At 40.0% G+C, this 17,883-nt stretch overlaps 2 protein-coding genes across 2 annotated transcripts; both read right to left on the bottom strand.

The window, feature by feature from the left end:
- Window positions 1-1,076: 1,076 nt before the first annotated feature.
- Window positions 1,077-11,852, bottom strand: pgap6 (post-glycosylphosphatidylinositol attachment to proteins 6). The gene is made up of 13 exons (XM_061044278.1): window positions 11,692-11,852; window positions 10,534-10,717; window positions 10,170-10,371; window positions 9,453-9,580; window positions 8,484-8,746; window positions 8,038-8,384; window positions 7,791-7,887; window positions 6,664-6,778; window positions 5,337-5,479; window positions 4,998-5,176; window positions 3,933-4,079; window positions 3,667-3,783; window positions 1,077-3,190 (listed from the first exon to the last, which is right to left on the bottom strand). The coding sequence occupies exons 1-13, from the start codon at window positions 11,753-11,755 to the stop codon at window positions 2,861-2,863; spliced, it is 2,316 nt and encodes a 771-aa protein (XP_060900261.1). The 5' UTR covers window positions 11,756-11,852; the 3' UTR covers window positions 1,077-2,860.
- Window positions 11,853-12,344: 492 nt separating this feature from the next.
- LOC132978919 (leucine rich adaptor protein 1-like) lies at window positions 12,345-15,043 on the bottom strand. The gene is made up of 3 exons (XM_061044277.1): window positions 14,296-15,043; window positions 13,490-13,674; window positions 12,345-13,348 (listed from the first exon to the last, which is right to left on the bottom strand). Exons 1-3 carry the CDS (start codon window positions 14,500-14,502, stop codon window positions 12,799-12,801), a joined length of 942 nt encoding a protein of 313 aa, XP_060900260.1. The 5' UTR covers window positions 14,503-15,043; the 3' UTR covers window positions 12,345-12,798.
- Between the last annotated feature and the right edge of the window lie 2,840 nt (window positions 15,044-17,883).

Raw genomic sequence — 17,883 nt, 5'->3', positions numbered from 1 at the left:
ATCTGTATCCCTGCATCTATCCTGTAATAGCTGCAGGTTCTTTGACTGGCTCCCTCTCCTGGGTGTATGCTGTCAAGTAGCACAAGAACTTGAACTAACCTTGGAAAAGGTTCATAATCAGTGCTAAGCATGTCAACATAAGTTTGGATTTTTCTTTTCCTGAGAGGGCTGACGAGGTGAAATCAGAATTATAAAAGTTAAAACAGTGAGGAATGAAAGCTGCCGCAGGGTAGGTGTCAGATGAAGTGATTAACATCACGCTGCAGAAGTTAGCCCTTTTTTTTTTTTACATTTTCCTCAGCAAAGACTCTAAATGATGATACATCTGAAGGTCAAAACAAAGCAGGGTGAGATTTTTGTAAAAGAAAAAACTACTTACAGTTCACAGGAAGAAATCAGCAAGGACAAGAGGTGGACAATCAACACAATCCAACCATTCCTCAACGAAGCTTTAACGTCATTCTGTGAAGAAGACAAGAGAAGATGTTATTTCGTTGATCATGACACACATCAGAATGAACTTTCAGTAATAAATGTTTTTTGTCTATGAAGGACATGTCGTACATTTTCACCACTTCTTCCAACGAACCTCTCTTTGAGGTGTGAAGTCCAGAAAATGACATTTTGTTTTCAGACAAATCAAACAAGTTAATATACTTTAAAGTACCTGTTTTTAAAACGTAGGGCATTTAGCTCTAACAAAAGCACTTGCATGTGGTAAATGATTTACATTAGGGATCAAAAGTGTTTGCTGTTATTCCACCATCAGAATGACAATGAGCAGTTCGCCTTGATGTTGTGGTTGGAGCACTGGTGTGTGACAGCTGTGTTCAACCTGAGTGCTCATCAAATTCACTAATGGAGGATAGCTACATACAAGCAAATAAATCACACACACACACACACAGGTTTAAATGTGTATTTCTACACGGGGAGCACTTTCTATATTTCCCAGGATTACGATAATCCTCTTCCCTCCATTCCCCTGTCCTCTCTTGGTGCCTGAGATTGTGTGCTGGAGTGCTTGAATAAAGACACACTGTATCATTCCATATAAAAAAATACACAATGAAACATTCCTCTTTACACAAGATTTATTTTATTGATTTTTTTAAGAGATTGAAAAGTAGCTGTGCAGCACAAGTAAGATGCATTTTTCATCCTTAAATATTGAGAGCTACAGTTTGTATGTAGTGGTGATAACACGAAGTGAGCACTAAAGGAAGTTCTTCACATTCACAAACACACAAGAAGAAAACAATTCAAACAACAACAGGAAGGCTTTGTTAGGGTGACAGAGGCGTTCAATTTGAACCGGTGCAAAATCACAATGATAAATCATATTCATATGAGTCTCTTTAAAAACACAACAAAAAGACATATAAATTAGAATTCCTTACATTAAATAAAGTGAATGAAGTATTCTGGTGAAAGAGACTAAGCACAGTCATACAGTACGCACAGATGAGGAGGAGGCACTGGACACAGTAATGTGAATTATTTACATTCATTAATTGCACATTCATGCATACTTGGGCTATGTACAGTTCATAGTGAATCTGCTTCTGAATCATAAAAGTAGGGCCCGGCCGATACAGATATCGATATTGGGAAAAAAAAAAAAATTGATACCGATATATCAACCCGTATCTTTCTTAGATCTATGTTCGATCTTTAAACAGACTTAACGTGGGAACAGTTTTAGAACAAAAAAGAAACGCATGAAATAAGACAGATGGTTAAAAAAAAAAAAGGAAATAAAAAGTCTGTCTGGATCAGAAGCACCCTGTTTACCAAGAACAACACTTTCATATGTTCACTTCAATTATATAGACCTGATTGAAAGCCAATGATTTAAAGCTGGCCTTAATATCTATTCCACAGACACATGGAGCAATGTCCAGAAGCTGATGTGAAACATGGGGGGGAGGGCAGACAGGAAAAAGTTCTTCCCTCAGAAAAATGAGATCTGCACGTTTAGAAGATGAAGACATTTGAGAAGAGTTCCTCTGATGATCAAGGCCGCATTCAATGATTTTTAAGTTCCAGAAAATGGAGCTTGAGTTTAAGTGTTCTGTCATCTTTTCTAATGTTGTAATTCAACCCTTCAGATTATAACTTTTTCAAAACTAGTTTTCACTTTTTGCAGGCCTGTGGAATTAACAAAAAGACAAAAAGACAAAAATACGGAGTGTATACATGAACTATAAATATATTATACTTTATCAGAAGACTTTATAATAGGCTGGATATAAAGATTTACAAGTGTTCCACAAAGTGCTTAATATTCCCTGTTCAGTTATGTATCTTCTCTTCTAAAAATGTTTATACCCAATATGTACAAACTGTTGGTCATGAGGTCAATGGTCAGGTAGTTTTCTTCCCCAAACAGGTGAGACAGATTACCTTCGGGCGTTCAGCAGCTTTGATTTGGGTTAAATGGGGAATTTATGTGTGTGTGTGTGTGTGTGTGTGTGTGTGTGTGTGTGTGTGTGTGTGTGTGTGTGTGTTTGTCTGCAGGCCGCTTTATTAAGCCAATTTCACATTTTTAGAGATATTTTTTAAATTCAGTTTTAAAACTTTATAACAAAGGTAGACCTAAGAGAATGTAGGTCTCCAGTTGATGTAAAAAGAGTCTTGCCTCTGTTACTACCTCTGAAGATGGTACAGAGGTGGGATCACTTCCTACCCCCTTTACGCCTTCAGATTGAAGACAAAATGTCATAGGGGCATAAACATCACGGCGTGAAACGGCAGTCTGAAAAGGGCTAGTTTGTCTTTTTCTGTAGTGTAAATGTCTTTTTCTTGCTGTATAACAATCATCATCTGGTCACTTTTCTTCCTCACAGCATCTCTTCTACTATGTCACAGTGTACAGTTCATCCTTGCTGCTCTCACAGAGCGTGTACCCGCAGACCCGGGGTCTCCAGCTCCAGGTCCAGGTCCAGCTCCAGCCTCTGCTCCACCCTAATGCCTCCCTGTTCTTCTCCTTGGGCGGCAGCAAGAATACAACGCAGCTCGCCACCAGGATGTGCCAAAGCGAGTGCGTGTAGAAGTAGTTGTCCTCTGTCTCGGCAAAAATGTACAAACACACACCGATTAGGGCGCAGAGCGCTCCGGGGATCAGGTAGAGGACCCAGCGCTGCCAGGACGGAGGGTAACAATGCCGGCGTCGCACGCCTCGGTACACCTGAAAACAAAAGAGCACAGCGTGAGGGTTAACTGTTTGATTTAGGCTTTTCACACGGGCAGGTTGTCAAACTTTGAAAAGAGTGAAGACAACTGTTGCTTCAGCTGCTTACAAATAAACACAGCACCGTCCTGCAGGGCTGTGTGGAGGTGTGGAGCGTTTTGTTATAACTGCTATAAAACTATTAGAAATAACATTTCATTTTTGCTGAATCACCACTTTGTTGTCTCTCTCTCTCCTTCTCTCTCTCTCTACACTTCATCTCTAGAATGCTTGATTCACACGTCTTTCCCTGTTTTGCTTCGGGGGGGAAAATCAACCTTTATTGATTCCTACCAAACGTGGTATCCAAAAAAGGATTGGAGCATTGATACCTTGACAAACCCAATTTGGTCATCAATATTTGTTTCTTGTGTCCATTTTGACTTCTATTTGTTTTTAATAGTGTCCCTGTAGTGTTGTGGTCCGAGTCTTACCCAAGCAGAGACCATGAACAGGATGGCACAGAGGACTGGACCAAGCAGGTTCCACAGACCTTTACGGTCCAGCTGCATTGACATGGCAATCAGCAGCGCTCCCAGCATGAACAGAGTCTGTTTCAAGAGAACATCAAATCAATCTTTTGTACTTTAAATAACGTAATGTATCCTGAGTAACGTCTGATAGCAGTACAACAACAACAACAACAACAACAACAACAACAACAACAACAACAACAAGTAGTAGTCTATTTGGGTCTCACGTATTTGAATGTGTCTCTGATGCGAGCCATGCACAGGATGGTGACCCAGATGGCGCAGACGGACCCCAGGAAGTCACAGTACTGCAGGGTATCGTAGTCCATTATACACATCACAGCTACACCTGGCTGGTCACATGCGTGGTAGAACTACAAAAGGACAAGAGAAGGAAAAAAAACATCTCAGAAGAGGAATCACTCTCTTCTGCCATAAAGTTGGAACTCCAGTGATGTTACATTTTCTTTAATGACAGAGACAAACGTACAGGTGATTCCATCGTGACTCATTTGGCAGTACATTTTTTAAATGTGCTCATGACAGATGTGGAAAACATCGGTCTCAGATGTTAAAAGAAATCTGATACAGATGTTTTGGTAATGTAGTTGGATTAATCAGATTTAAAAAAAATATATATGTTTTTATTTTAAGGGCTATTTCGAACATTTTATCAAAAGCAATATACATTAAACAGACACTCTACAGCTTTGAACAAGACTAAATCCTGACACAGATTTACAACCAGATCTGCTGGTAAATACAAGAAGGCTTAAAATAATCATTAAGTGGCAGCATACAGGTAGCTGTAGGACCTCAGTAGTCTACTTTCACTTTCAAGTAAGAGACTAAACTGAATTATTCTTTGAAAAACATGTGAAGATTTGATCATTGGAAAAGGATTTAACACATTTTTGTTTCGTAGAGTTACTTTGTAGTAAGGAAACACACAGATAACCTCACAGTATATCTTCACACTCTTTAGTAGTGTGTTATCAAATACTGTCCTTTGTAAACAGTCACATGTTCTGCCTTAACTCCACATGCTAAGCATTATGAACTGAGGTGTGCCTTCCTTACAGTTTTGTAAAAAGATTTGACTCTCTTATGGGGACACAGTCTAAATGAAAGTGTGATTACTCAAGCAAAAACATGCCAAGTGTTTGCTCAAGCTCATACTGAAAGCTCCGTCTGACACAACAGTATACTGTTAAGCCGAAAGAACATGAGCAATGCCCAACTCATTGCCACACCAGTGCACAAGTGTATGTTTGTTTTCGAGCGCGGGTTACCGTGGAGAAGAACATTGTGAAGAGGTAGACGGAGGCCTCGGTGATGTAACAGCGTCTGACTGCCACCACGATGGCGGGCAGGAAGGAGAGGTTACTGAGCGTGAGCAGAAGAGTCGCTGTCACCTGCCGCAGGAACGACTGAGCTGATGAATCATCAGTGCAGCCCCAACCGCTCCAGCCTGAATTCACCCACACAATTAAAGCACATGAGTTATTTATAAGGAACATGAATTAATGCGAGTAACTAGCGCAGTGCTGACCCATATACTTCAGTAAAAGAATGATTACAGGGTTAGGCAGCAGTGTGTGTGTGTGTGTGTGTGTGTGTGTGTGTCGTACCAGCCTTGCAGACACAGGCGGCGTACAGGTAGCTGTAGGACCTCAGAAGTCTACATTCACCGTACGTCCCACAGTCCTCCACACAGGCACTGACAGAGACCTCAGGGACCACAGACACCACTGATGTGTTTCCACAGTCACTGCTGCTGCAACAACAACAAAACACATACCAATATGTAAGATATCTACTGAATGAAATCATAAAATGACCTTACTATATCATCAGACATTAATGAAACATGATATGTTGAAGTGCAGTCTTCTCTGACAACAATGCAGCAGTCAGCATGTCCTCCTTCTAAATTTAGATTCCACTGCGATATGAGAGTGTAGGTGGTATAAAGACATCCCCACATGGCCCCTCGTCCCTCGCTTTAACCAACAGGTGCTGCAGGGATCGAAGCGGCCAAGCGACCTGGTTCAGATCAAACTGATTCTACCCAACCTAAAAAGCATCACCGTTTTTCAAATAAGCTCCATGATCAGAAACTTGGTAAAACCAGGATAAATATTGTAGATGCGTTTAAAAAAAATGGAGAGAGGTTACAGAAGGGTTTCAAGACCGATGCAGAGCTGGCTAAACACTGAAGCTTCCGTTTGCGCAACATGACAGCCTGCCTGCGCATCAAAACTAGGGAGCAGGGGGCGTGGGGGGGAGACAGCTCTCAAATGTTTTGAATTTGGACTGCAGTACCAATTTTACACGCAACAATCGTATAACAATAAGAATTGGTGCTTTAACTGTTGTTTTACTGGAATAAAACATCAGGGCTACTCAATTGTTAACAAACTGTAGGGTGAAAACATATTGTGCCTTGTCTTTTTAGAGCAAAACTATGAAACATGAATAAGAAGAACAACAAGTCATTCTGAGGAAACCTTGAGAAAGTAGACATGTGACTTCCTGTCACATGACTTTTTTCCATTAAAACAGGGTTAGAAAATAAGTTTACAGTTAAAGTTAACATGCGTACGGAGCTCTCTTATGTGTTTACACATAATACACTGCTTTTTGGTGTGGATGTGTGCATTTAGAAAACATCCCTTTTCTCTTATTCATATCTCTATTTGAAAGAGAATGTATGAGGTTAAAATGACACAAGTGCAGAAAATATTAGGAACCGTTTTGGAAAGAAGTTTTTTGGATGGAGAAATGAGATATGAGATACCTTCGTGTGTGTGTGTGTGTGTGTGTGTGTGTGTGTGTGTGTGTGTGTGTGTGTGTGTGTGTGTGTGTGTGTGAGTGTGTGAGTGTGTGAGTGTGTGAGTGTGTGTGTGTGTGTGTGTGTGTGAGTGTGTGTGTGTGTGTGTGGTTTGTGTGGGTTACCTGTTGCATGTGAGCTGCAGGGTGAGGTACCAGGTTGTTGACTGAGGGAAAGGCAGCCTGACTACAGCTTTAGGAGTACTGACATTCACACTGACACCGTATCCTCCAAACAAAGCTGCAGACAAAAGAAGATTGGATTTAGAGCAAAAAGCCCGGATGTGTTAAAAATAAATACATTCTTTTAAACCAAATGGCATTTATTTTAATCTATTCTTTTTGTCTAAAGACTAAAGACCAGGCAACGTGTTTTGTCAAGGCTACCTAGAAATCCCTGCAGCAGAATTCTGAGTCGTAAGCTGTGTTCATAACTTCATTGTTTAAAGTGGACTGGGATTTGTATGATTTTTCCAGAGATGAACATTAACCATTCCCGTGCATTTTGTGACATTTCTTCAGAGCAAACTTAAAGTCCATATACTGAAAGTATTCCCTGTTTTTCTACCACAGCTCTCTACCAAACAGGGAGTGATTCATCAAACCTTCTGACTGATGGTGCATGTTTTTTTTATCTCAGTCTCCATGCTGATAGGTGACATTGTGAACAATTCCCTCTTGATAATAAACAAATTATTTCCATAAAGTACATAACAAAATGATCTCATGTTTCTTATGAATGCATATGTGAGACTGTCCATTAGTCTAATAAGTTCAATGGACAGTTCCAGCGCGTTGCATTGTGGGTAACAGTAGGCAGACTTTTGTGATGCATATTGGAGGTTTTCTTGAGATCAGAATGACATCAGGGTATTTTGACCCTACTGCAGGTTTTCCTTCATTTCCAACGAACCAATCAAAATTGACTATTTTGAAATAAAGCCCAGGTGAATTTGCAAAGTATCCCAGCATGCAACTGGCAGAAATAGGGAGACACTCTTGTCGTCTGCTTCATCTTAAAGCTGTAAACAGGTCTAATAAGCCTGCAAAATAGGTTTTTAACACGGCACTATGTAAACATGATGTGCTTTTGTGTTTTGTGGGACAAACAGTCTGTTTTGTATTTGGTATTTATTATCATTTTTACATCTACATTTTCTTATACTCTAAGATAACGCTGCATGGGGTAGCTATACATATGCATGCATGTCTTTATGTCAGTGTTGATCGATCGTTGCAGTTCCATGTTCTACCTGTGCGACAGGGTTGAGAGTTGTTGAGTTCCAGGACTGGAGCCCAGGGAGAGAGACAAGCCACCACACTGCTGCTGTTACTCAGAGTTACATTAGTCTACACAGACACACACAAAACACAGACGTGTAGAGTAAGTCGGTATAGTTAGAAAAATAGCATGAAAGCATATACGCAAAACTTGGTCAAATTTTAAAGGCTGTTGTTGGACAAATCTTGAGTTATGTGAAGAGATTCAGTCGTACTCACTGTGTTCAGTGTGAGCTGGAGGTTCAGTGTTCCCCCAGTGGCCTGTGTGTGTAGAGGGTATGTGAGCAGTGAAGGGTGTGTGTTTGAAACGCTGACGTTGGGTCCGTTGACCGGCGTGAATCGGAGCGACAGAATGTCCACCTCCTCGTAGAGCACGGGGAAGCTCCACACACACGCCGACGCCAACAACGGCGTTAACAGAGCGGCCGATTTGTTTCCGAAGCCGACTGCATCCGTATCCACCGTGCTATTTCCTGCTGATGTTGAGTTGCTATGGCTGCTGTTGCCACGGAGCTTGTTGATGTCATCATCTGCTGTGAGGCCGACACTTTTTGGCTTACATCCCACTGAGAACACAGAGTAGAGAAAACACACACACAGTGACTTCATCAGAATGGAGGCATGATGTGTGAAACCAAGAGAAACGTGTGTGTTTGTATGTTCACCTGTGAAGTTGGAGACGATACTGAAGGTCACAGTGTGGTTGTGGTCGCTCTCCACGACAACCCGCAACCAGGTGTCCCACGGTGGGTGAGACAGAGCGGCAGAACAGCTGATCCCTGAGCAGTTCACTGTGGCCGGGCTGTGCTGAGGAGTGAAGGAGCCGAGCCTGAGGACGAGGGAACAGTTTCCAACGTCTGCTCCGTCCTCTGAGGAGCAGTCAGCCACAGAGACGAAGAGAGAGGAGGCAAACTCTGGAATATACAACCTGAGACACACACAACTATATTAACTCCAATGATACTGACTGATTAAAAATATATAGAGGAAAACAAAGGATTGGACGTTACATGAGCACACAAGGGCTGTATCAGATTTAAAATGCCATCAGCTGAATTGTAATTTGTTCAGTCCTAAACTTTGATTATTAGTTCTTATTTTTGGGTTCAGTACCACACCTCACTTTCACACAAACTTACAATGAGTGTGGTGACTGATCTGTAAGACACACATTTTTCTTGATTTTCCATAAAGGTTGGATTTTAGAAGCACATTTTAAAAATATTTATCTGACTACCATCTAAATGTTTTGTCGTTTTAAACTAAATTATTAGACTGGATGAAGGATTTTTAACACAGAGGATCTTTCTTTGGTTTGTGGAATCTTTTGCTCGCACGCTACTCAGTGTTTCTCCCAGTTTTACAGTAATCACCAGGTCTGGTTTGTTTTAGAGAGAAGAGACCTGCAGAAAACTCAGCTTCTGCTTAAAACCTCGCACATAGTAAATGCTCAAGGGACTCAGTGTCTTCTGTTTATACAAAGCAATCACTGTGTGTACAATGACAGAGCTAGAAAGGACACTTAAGAATGCATGTTTCATGAGGATATAATCTACTGATTATTGAAATAGTCGACTTTAGTTGGTACATAAGTACATAAGTCGACTGTGCAAAGAATGACAGTCACTTCTTACTTAAGGCGTGCAGGTCTGTCAGGTGCTGCAGTCTGCTGGAGGAGCGTGCCCTGCTGTAAAATGGGTGTGTCCACTGCTCTCCTGATTGACAGCTGAGGCTGGAAGAAGTAGGAGCAGGACGGGAAGCCCTGAGATATAAAAGAAAGCAAACATTGAATAAACTATGGACTCAAAGTTGTCTTTAAATGATCAGGCCAAGCTTGTCTTTCAACTTTCATATAGGTTTGGCAGAGGACTCGTAAAAAAAATAACAGAGATCAGTCAGTAGTAGAGAACAGGAAAAGAAAACACAGACATAAGTAAACATGCAGAGATATGAGATCAAATGTAAATAGAAAAATGATGAACAAGACTTTGTTTTCAGCTGCCATTCTGCATGTATAAAGAAGCCAAGGAAAGAAGAATGTGGTTTAGCAACGTCAGGTACAAATCTATTCTCTGCCCCGGTCGAACTGGTTGGACTAAAAAGGAAAGTGAGAAGGATTATCATACTGATATTACATCTTGGCCCTACGATGCAAAGCAGCTGTTTGTCCAAACTAATACTATAGACACACACTGTGTCAAAGTGAGGTACAGATTTGATACATCCAGTCCACAAAAGATAAATACCTTATGTCAAGTTTTTTTTCCTCACAGAATTCCCAGCTATTTTAATGTTGCACGTTTGTTTACATGTGTGCTGTTTGTACTGTATACAAACAGCTCCATACAAACCTTTTGCTCAATGCGCCCATCATCTTCAGGTAAGTGAGCACCAATGTACCAATCCCCAGGAGCAGGACTGGAGAGGTTAAAGGTTGTGGAGCTGTGTGATGTCACAGGTAGGATCAGAGACAGGCTGGGGCTCCAAAGTGTTGCGTTAGGAAACAACAACCCTGTGGGGTTTATAACTGGAGGGGCACCCCATCGAATGTGGCTAAAAGAGGAGGGGGAACAGAAGCAGAGAGACTGGTTTAGCAGATCATCGTATCAACAATGTACAGAAACAGAAAGTTTCAACAAAACAAATGAAACACCTAGAGAAATCAGATCAACCAGGAGGGGGAGGAGGGGAACAGTGCACACATGTAACTCTTACATAGTGACATTGTGCTGTCCACAGTTGAAGTTGTGGCCTTTGGTGACAGAGAACAGCCAGCGAGCGATGGCGGTTTCCTCCGGTATGTGAAACCTCTGCAGTCTCACGTTGCCGTACCAACCGTACTTTGACAACTTCTGTGCGGGTTTGGACGAGAGCTCGGACACAAACGTCACCTGTCCATCTGCAGGGATCAAGACTTTGTTGTGTGAAAGCAGACAAACATCGTTTTACTGCTGATCGTAGTTACGTTTAGGGCTGATTTTACACTCATTAATTGGGCAATTATGTTCTTGATAAACAAATTAATTGTTTATAAAATGTTGATCAAGGTTTTCAAAAGCCCCAAATAACTTTCCCAAATTTTTTGTGTCCACAACCAAAAGAATATTCCATTTACTGTTTTAAAGGAGGAAGAAACCAGAAAATATCCACGTTTGAATAAACTGGAATCCTTTTGACTGATTTAAACATCACCTCAATAACACAATCAACTAAATAGTTGACAACTAATCAAATCCTTATTCATCTCAATAGCTCCTAAAATGACTCGCTGGGTTGACCTTAAAAACCCTTTACAATATAATAATAATAATAATAATAATAATAATAATGTTACTTCTAAAGTTACAAAGTGAGTTACCGTCTTTTAATATAAAATGTTCCTTTGCTTTTTGAAATATGATGTCCATGTTAAGCAGTATATTATGTTCAATTGTTTATCTTCATATTTTATCTGATTAAAGACGTAAAATTGATAATTTTACTATGAACTTTTTTTAAATGACACCCTAAAAAACAAGAGACATTAAATAATTCAAATGCATACAATACACCTGACAGTTACACATCAAATAGAAAAACAACAAACACATTGTGTCATTAAAGAGAAAGACAGCTGACTTTATGAACGACTCTTACTATTAAAATAAACATCTGAATGCTGAGTTAGATCTAATTTAAAGACATATGTTGTTATTTTCATATACATTTAAAGGTAGGAAAACATATATATTTAACAATGTAGGTGCGTGATAGGTGCACAAAGTGTACCTGTGCTAAAGGTATCATGCATTCAGATAGCTGGACGGATAGTTAGCAAACATGCTAATACCAGTAAACTCAGATTTCGTCCCTTTCGCTGAAAATAAAACTCACCGTCTCCTGAAGTCCACGCCGTCAGGACGACGTAAAGGAGACAACGAAGGAAGCAAAACTCCATGTTTCCTTTTCGTGCGACTCAAACATTACATCGTCCTTTATCCACCTGTAATGTCACACAAGTCTACCGCGGGGAAATAATTTCTACCTGCACAAAACTTCCGGGTTTCCATGTAAATACATGACGTCACGAGAGTTGTCGGACGCTGCCTTTGAGGTCCATCGGAAAGACGATAACGAGTTACTAATCGGCATTTCCTTCATAATTTGCGACATTTTCGAATACAGAATAGATCATAATTAAAGTGACAAGCAAACATGTGAAAAATAATCTAATTAGACAAAGTTAAATTAGGTTCTTGAACAAGGTAAAATCTTTAAAAGTACAAGAGACAGCTTGCATTTATTTCAATTAGCCAACTTATTCTGAGTTAAACATTTTCCTCTACTGTATATCAACACATTCATTCCGTTTGTCATACTTCTTTGCTGTGTTGACTGAGAGACAAGCTTAAGCATTAATAAAGGATCTTTTTGTAACCAGCACAGGTCTTTACTGGTTCATTTTTGCATCATATTTATAATTGAGAAATATTTAAAGATGTGAAATAAGGACGTAAGCCCAAATAAGAACAACTATTTTTTACACCAAATAAAAAAAGCACTTTAATAATCTGCAATAAGTGCAATTACATTAGAAAGTCTGAAGACCCACTAGCCTATTTTAGAACACCTTAAATTCAAGTTCAATATCTCTAAAAAATACAGGTCACCAGTGTATGAAGAACTGATCATACACTGACAGGACATCTTTTGATTGTTTTTTCAACAAATTTTAAGAATTACTTTATTCGTCATTTTATTTTGTATTCACTAAGATTTCATAAATTACACAAGCAATTTTTAAAAAAGAGATGAAACAGCAACTTTATCCTCACTACAATTCAAAAAGTAGTGACAGAGTGAGTAGTGACATATAGACAGTATTTATGGACATTCATCTTTAGTTATTAATCACTGTCAAAGTGCATTATTAATCTGACTTCATAACTGGCATTTCACCTTTAAGGGGAGCAGCTACACATCAAAGATCCTTTGTTAAAATCATAGAAACGTCACATCGTCCTGTGACTCCACCCAGCACCACTGAGCGTCATAGCCCAGCAACATCGTCTCTTTATTGGGTTCACTCTCCTCTGTTTTCATCACATTGTTCTGATGGTCTCTGGAACTTTGCTGGGCTTGTTGATCTGTCTGTGTTTCTTCTGAAAGCTTAGTAGAGGAAAAAATACCAGAATCTGCTCTCACTTCTTTCCTTACCCTGCTGGATCTGAGCAGAGCTCTTCTGATGGTGTCACCACCAGATTTAATGTCTTTTAATGGAGTAGTGTTTGAGTCCTGTGATTGTGACTTTGATAAACTCGCACTATTGTAAAAATTGTCAGGACTCAAGGAGGCTTGAACATGCCTGCTCTGTGTGACTTGCATGACTTCAAACGTAGAGGAAGATGGACTTGGAGGTGTTGCGTCAGTAAACTCAGAGCTCGGCATGTCAAAGTAGCTCTTGACAAGTTTTGACTCATCATGGTCAGTGTGTGGTTGTTGATCTCCTGACTCATATCCAGTGGTTTCATGAGCTGGACTCAGGTTTTCTCTGTGGAAGCGAGAGCACAAAAAAATGAGCAACATTTAAAGCCTGAGCCCTCGAACTGTAAATGTTTTGTATCTGCATCTGGCCTGAGAAACACCTATCTGTGAGACACATGCTCCTGCACATCTGCCAGACAAACTGTACCTGCAGGGGGACATGGAGGTCCCTGGCTCCTCCACAGTCACTAAGCTGCTCAGGCTGCCTGTCAGGCTGCTGCCACGGCTGACCAAGGCATCCCGCTCCTCCATCAGCCAGCGCATGGCCTCGATCCCCTCATGCACGGCCACAAGCTGCCGCAGGATCCTCACGTCTGCAGAACGCAGACACCTCTGCATGGAAAATGCCAGATTATGCAGGTGTAAATAAGACAAATGACGTTTGTGCGCACTGAAGGTGGATTTAACTTTTGTTTTTCACCCACAAGTGCCCCTATACAGCTTTTTTTTTTTTTTTTAAATTAGGTATCTTTTTACGTGCACATATAGACTACAATACATGAAGTTAAAAAAAAAAAAAGCAAAATATGTGAAAGGAATGAGGAAGGATCAGAGTTGAGGAGTGAATCAGAAGAGAATGAGTGGAGGAATCCAGTCAGAATGTGAGATGTGAATGGAGGTGAATGAGAGGAAGGCCAGGTGAGGAGTGTGACAGAGAGGCAGGTGACAGTGGCTGTCAGAAGACATAAACATGAGCAGGTGAAGTGGCTCAGAGCAGAACTCAGTGATTTGGGGTTAGTGCATTAGAGAGATAAACACGTCAGCAGAATAAACAGAGCAGTGGTTGCTGCTAAAACAGGTCGTGCTAGTTGTGGCTGAACATGGAGAGACCGCACAGAAACTTTACATTCAAAAGCACCAACAAACAGTACAAAACTGAATGTTTTTACAAATACAATCATGCATGCAGTGTCTTAAATATGATACATCCACAAATGAGAATAAGAATCATACCATCTCTTGTTTTAAGTTGCTGATTTTGTCAGAAAAACTCTCGCTGAAGGCAGATCTGCGCTCCCCACTGTCCACAGCATCAGCCCTCCAGCCATGTTCACGGTCCACCGCATCCCTCATCCACATCAGAAGACTTTCCGGGGTTTTCCTGCCAACCTTATTTTCCAGTTCTCTAAGATCTGGGGGGTTTAGGATTTCCTCTGCCATCCCTCCGCGCTGCGATTACTTCCAAGCGTATATAGGCTCCAGATTTGCGGCTTTGGATGGAGAAGAGCTCGTGCGTAAAGCCACTTTAGAAGTTGGACCCCCGGTGGGAAAACCACACAGCCGTGTATCTCACTCACTTTTCAACTGACTACAGAGTCTAAAACGCTGTAATCCCGAACAGTCCACAATATAGCGTGATCACGAGTGAAAAATGTGCCGCAGAAGCGCGGAACGAGCCATGAAACAGTTGGAAGTGTGAGCGAGCAGGTCACCTGTGGGAGGTATGTAGCCTATTGCTGGTATGCAGCCCAGAACGGGATGCTGGAAAGTGGAAGTGCTCATTGTGTAGTCCTCAAACAATAAACGGAGCTTCATACCAGAGGTCACATGGAGAGGCTTCACCCATGCTCCGAATCTGTGAAACATGACTGTCTTTATTACTTTGACTTTGGGTGAGTCCAATCAAAACAAAGTCCGGGGGTTGACTTTAATAAACTTAGATTGTTCTAAATTAAAGACAGACAAAATAAAACCCTCAGCCTCGCAGTTAATAAATGTATAATGGTAAAATAACAACACAATGCTGATATTCTATCTCAATCTTTATTTGTATAGCACACATTTTAAATTTAAAAAGAACATGTCCAGATACTTCAATACAACAAGGTTAAGCTAGGCCAATAAAGAGTATATTTAAGTAAGTGGAGTAACATTTGTACTTAAAAGACTACTGACTGGTGTACAGAACAAGATAGGCAAGGAGATAACATGCACCGCTTTTACCACAGGGGGCGCCAAAACAACACAAACTGAAAGTTCTTCACAGGAGCTTTAAAGCCCACCTCAGTCCTGCAGAATTGTTCAACTTTTTGGCTTTTTCTTGTGCTGAAGGGGCAAATTTTCTCTGTGCTTGAATCTCCAATTAGGATTTGTACATATATGAGCATACTATCACAACTTTTTGGAAAGCCAATTAGTCTGTATTCTAAAAACTTCCATATCCTGTATTAAATGATAATGAATGACATTAATACTGTATTACAATACTGTATTACAATACTGTATACAACCCTGTATAAGTTACCTATATGAGAAGAAGAGTTAAGTTATTGAGTTAGTTGTAAGCAGTAAGTATGGAATGGAATGTAGGCTATGTGCACAACCTGTTATTTACAGTGTAAATAACTTACTCCAATGATCAGAGCTCAGTTCAGACACAGCGATAACCTGAGATAAAACAAGATGCAGAACAGGAAAATACATGTTGACATAATATAATGTAAGTAAAAATGTCTTTCTGCTAGTATTTTGTATTTATTTAATGTGATTTATTTTTGAAAAAACAAAAACATAGTGATCGTGCTGCATACTCTTAAAAACATTTTTAAAAAGAGGTCCAATAAGGATTAACACGATTCTGTTCACCGTTGCAGTAACCCACTTAAAGCTTTTTTTTTTTAAGCACACATCTTGCTCTCCAGCCATCTCTGTCCTTCATGGATATTTACACGTAATAAGTGTGTCTGAAACATTTGAATTATGGTGCATATAGATACAGCTCTTTGCTCTCTTACAGTTACTTTTTATTTTGTTTATAAAAATGAGCTGACTCTAAATCTATGCCGCAGTTAACATAAGCAACACCGTTTTCCCAGACAGTTGGTAAAGTTATTGACATTATAACTGATGAAACCATATATAGTGAAAAGCTTGTTACGTATGAACACATATAAGATTTCTTTTATGCAGACATGACGTGACACCATCCCTTCAAAAATGAGTATAATTCTTCGAATTTCTCACTTTGTTATGACTTTCTCTGTTAGTGTTCTGGAGATAAGATACAGTATATGCACTGTTTGTACTAATGATTTTTTTACTGATTTATAATTGATAATTTTTTTTATATGTTTAAGCAGTAGATGCAGGTGATCATCATGATGTATGATGCATAGTGTCCAACATATTATCACATTAAATTGACTGCAATGGACTTGTTGTGTTATGTTTTGTGTCATAAAATGTGTCATACTTGCAGCTCCTTCTGTGTGGAAGTGCTCCAGACAAAGAGTCTGTGCAGAGGAGTTGCACAGCCCACTTTTAGACACACAGCCGGGTCACATATGCAGACAGGAAGCTCGCATCTGCCACCTACTCAAATAGATCATTTATTTTTATTCATAGGTCTCCTCACCCCACACTGATGTGGTTCAAAATCAGGACAGCTGTTGAGGGAGCTTCCTGTTTCGTCGTGATCGAGGCTATACCCCAATTGGTCCACATTAAATGCATAGTTTAAAGAGTTTTTCAAATATAACCATGAAACAGCAGCAGCCTGTGGAAATGTAAAACAACCTGTAGGATGCATGAGTGAAAATACATATCTGACGTTGAAATAGTGTACAAAAACAAAAGCTGAGACCTCTAAAGTTATTTTCTTTTGTCAGAAGAGTGAAACTGTAAAAAAGTCTTTAGGAGGGTTTTAACACTGACTATTGTTAGAGGAAGACAAACACTAATGCATCCAACACAGAGACACTTTAACAGTCAAGTTCCTCTGTCTGAGGATCATCAACACACCGCAACAGTTTAACAGTGGATTTAGTTAACATTTGAAAAAATTATTTAACATGACATTTTTAACATGGATGGCCTAAGTATACATCTTACAAACACACAGAGAAATATTGGTTATAAAAAAATATATCTGGGTGGAAAGACTTTGCTGGGATTTTAAAAAATGTATTCTATGTTTCATGATTGTAAAAAAAATAATGACATGAAGAAAATGATGATTGGTTGGGATTAGCACTAACACCCATCCTTCCATCCATGATCTATACCACTTGTCCCGTTACAGTGAGGGGGCTGGAGTCATTCCCAGCCATCATTGGATGAGAGGCAGGGTTGACTGGTCGTCACATATTTTCTGAAAATATTTTTTTGGGGGAAGGGGTAGAAAAAAATATGTTTTAAGAGAAGGAATAATGTTCCCCCACATGTGATTTAGAAGATGAGGTAAGGATGTAGTAGCCCCTCACACTTACCCCCCTCAGTGGATCACTTCACAGTTTAGAGGCCTATAAAGTTCAGTCACCTTTACCCTTCAATCGCAACACTGCAACAGAATCCTCTGCCTATTTTCACTGGAATATCTAACAACACCAGTTTAACACTGAAGTTATGTCATTACCAAAACTCTTACAAAAGCCAAAACCAGAAAGCAAAGGTTACACACAAGTTAAATAACATAAACACCAACCTTTGGAGAGATGAAGTGAATTTGATTTCAGATAACAGTAGGCAGTAGGCAGTTTAAATGATGCTGTAATCTAAAAATATGTGTACACACGAATAGGCCTGAAGCAGCTAATAGATTCA

The sequence above is a fragment of the Labrus mixtus genome, chromosome 8 (genome assembly GCF_963584025.1).
Source record: "Labrus mixtus chromosome 8, fLabMix1.1, whole genome shotgun sequence".
Classification (NCBI taxonomy): Eukaryota; Metazoa; Chordata; class Actinopteri; order Labriformes; family Labridae; genus Labrus; species Labrus mixtus.
The sequence above is the reverse complement of the archived record's forward strand: the minus strand, read 5'-3'. Positions and strand labels throughout refer to the sequence as shown.

Excerpts from the sequence above, each read along its gene's own strand:
- pgap6 (XM_061044278.1), bottom strand. The coding sequence starts at position 11,755 with ATGGAGTTTTGCTTCCTTCGTTGTCTCCTTTACGTCGTCCTGACGGCG. Across the intron at positions 10,718-11,691 it reads GGCGTGGACTTCAGGAGACG|ATGGACAGGTGACGTTTGTG; the intron begins GTGAGTTTTATT and ends TGATCCCTGCAG. Across the intron at positions 8,747-9,452 it reads GACAGACCTGCACGCCTTAA|GTTGTATATTCCAGAGTTTG; the intron begins GTAAGAAGTGAC and ends TGTGTGTCTCAG.
- LOC132978919 (XM_061044277.1), bottom strand. The coding sequence starts at position 14,502 with ATGGCAGAGGAAATCCTAAACCCCCCAGATCTTAGAGAACTGGAAAAT. Across the intron at positions 13,675-14,295 it reads GCAACTTAAAACAAGAGATG|AGGTGTCTGCGTTCTGCAGA; the intron begins GTATGATTCTTA and ends TTTTCCATGCAG. Across the intron at positions 13,349-13,489 it reads ACCTCCATGTCCCCCTGCAG|AGAAAACCTGAGTCCAGCTC; the intron begins GTACAGTTTGTC and ends TCGCTTCCACAG.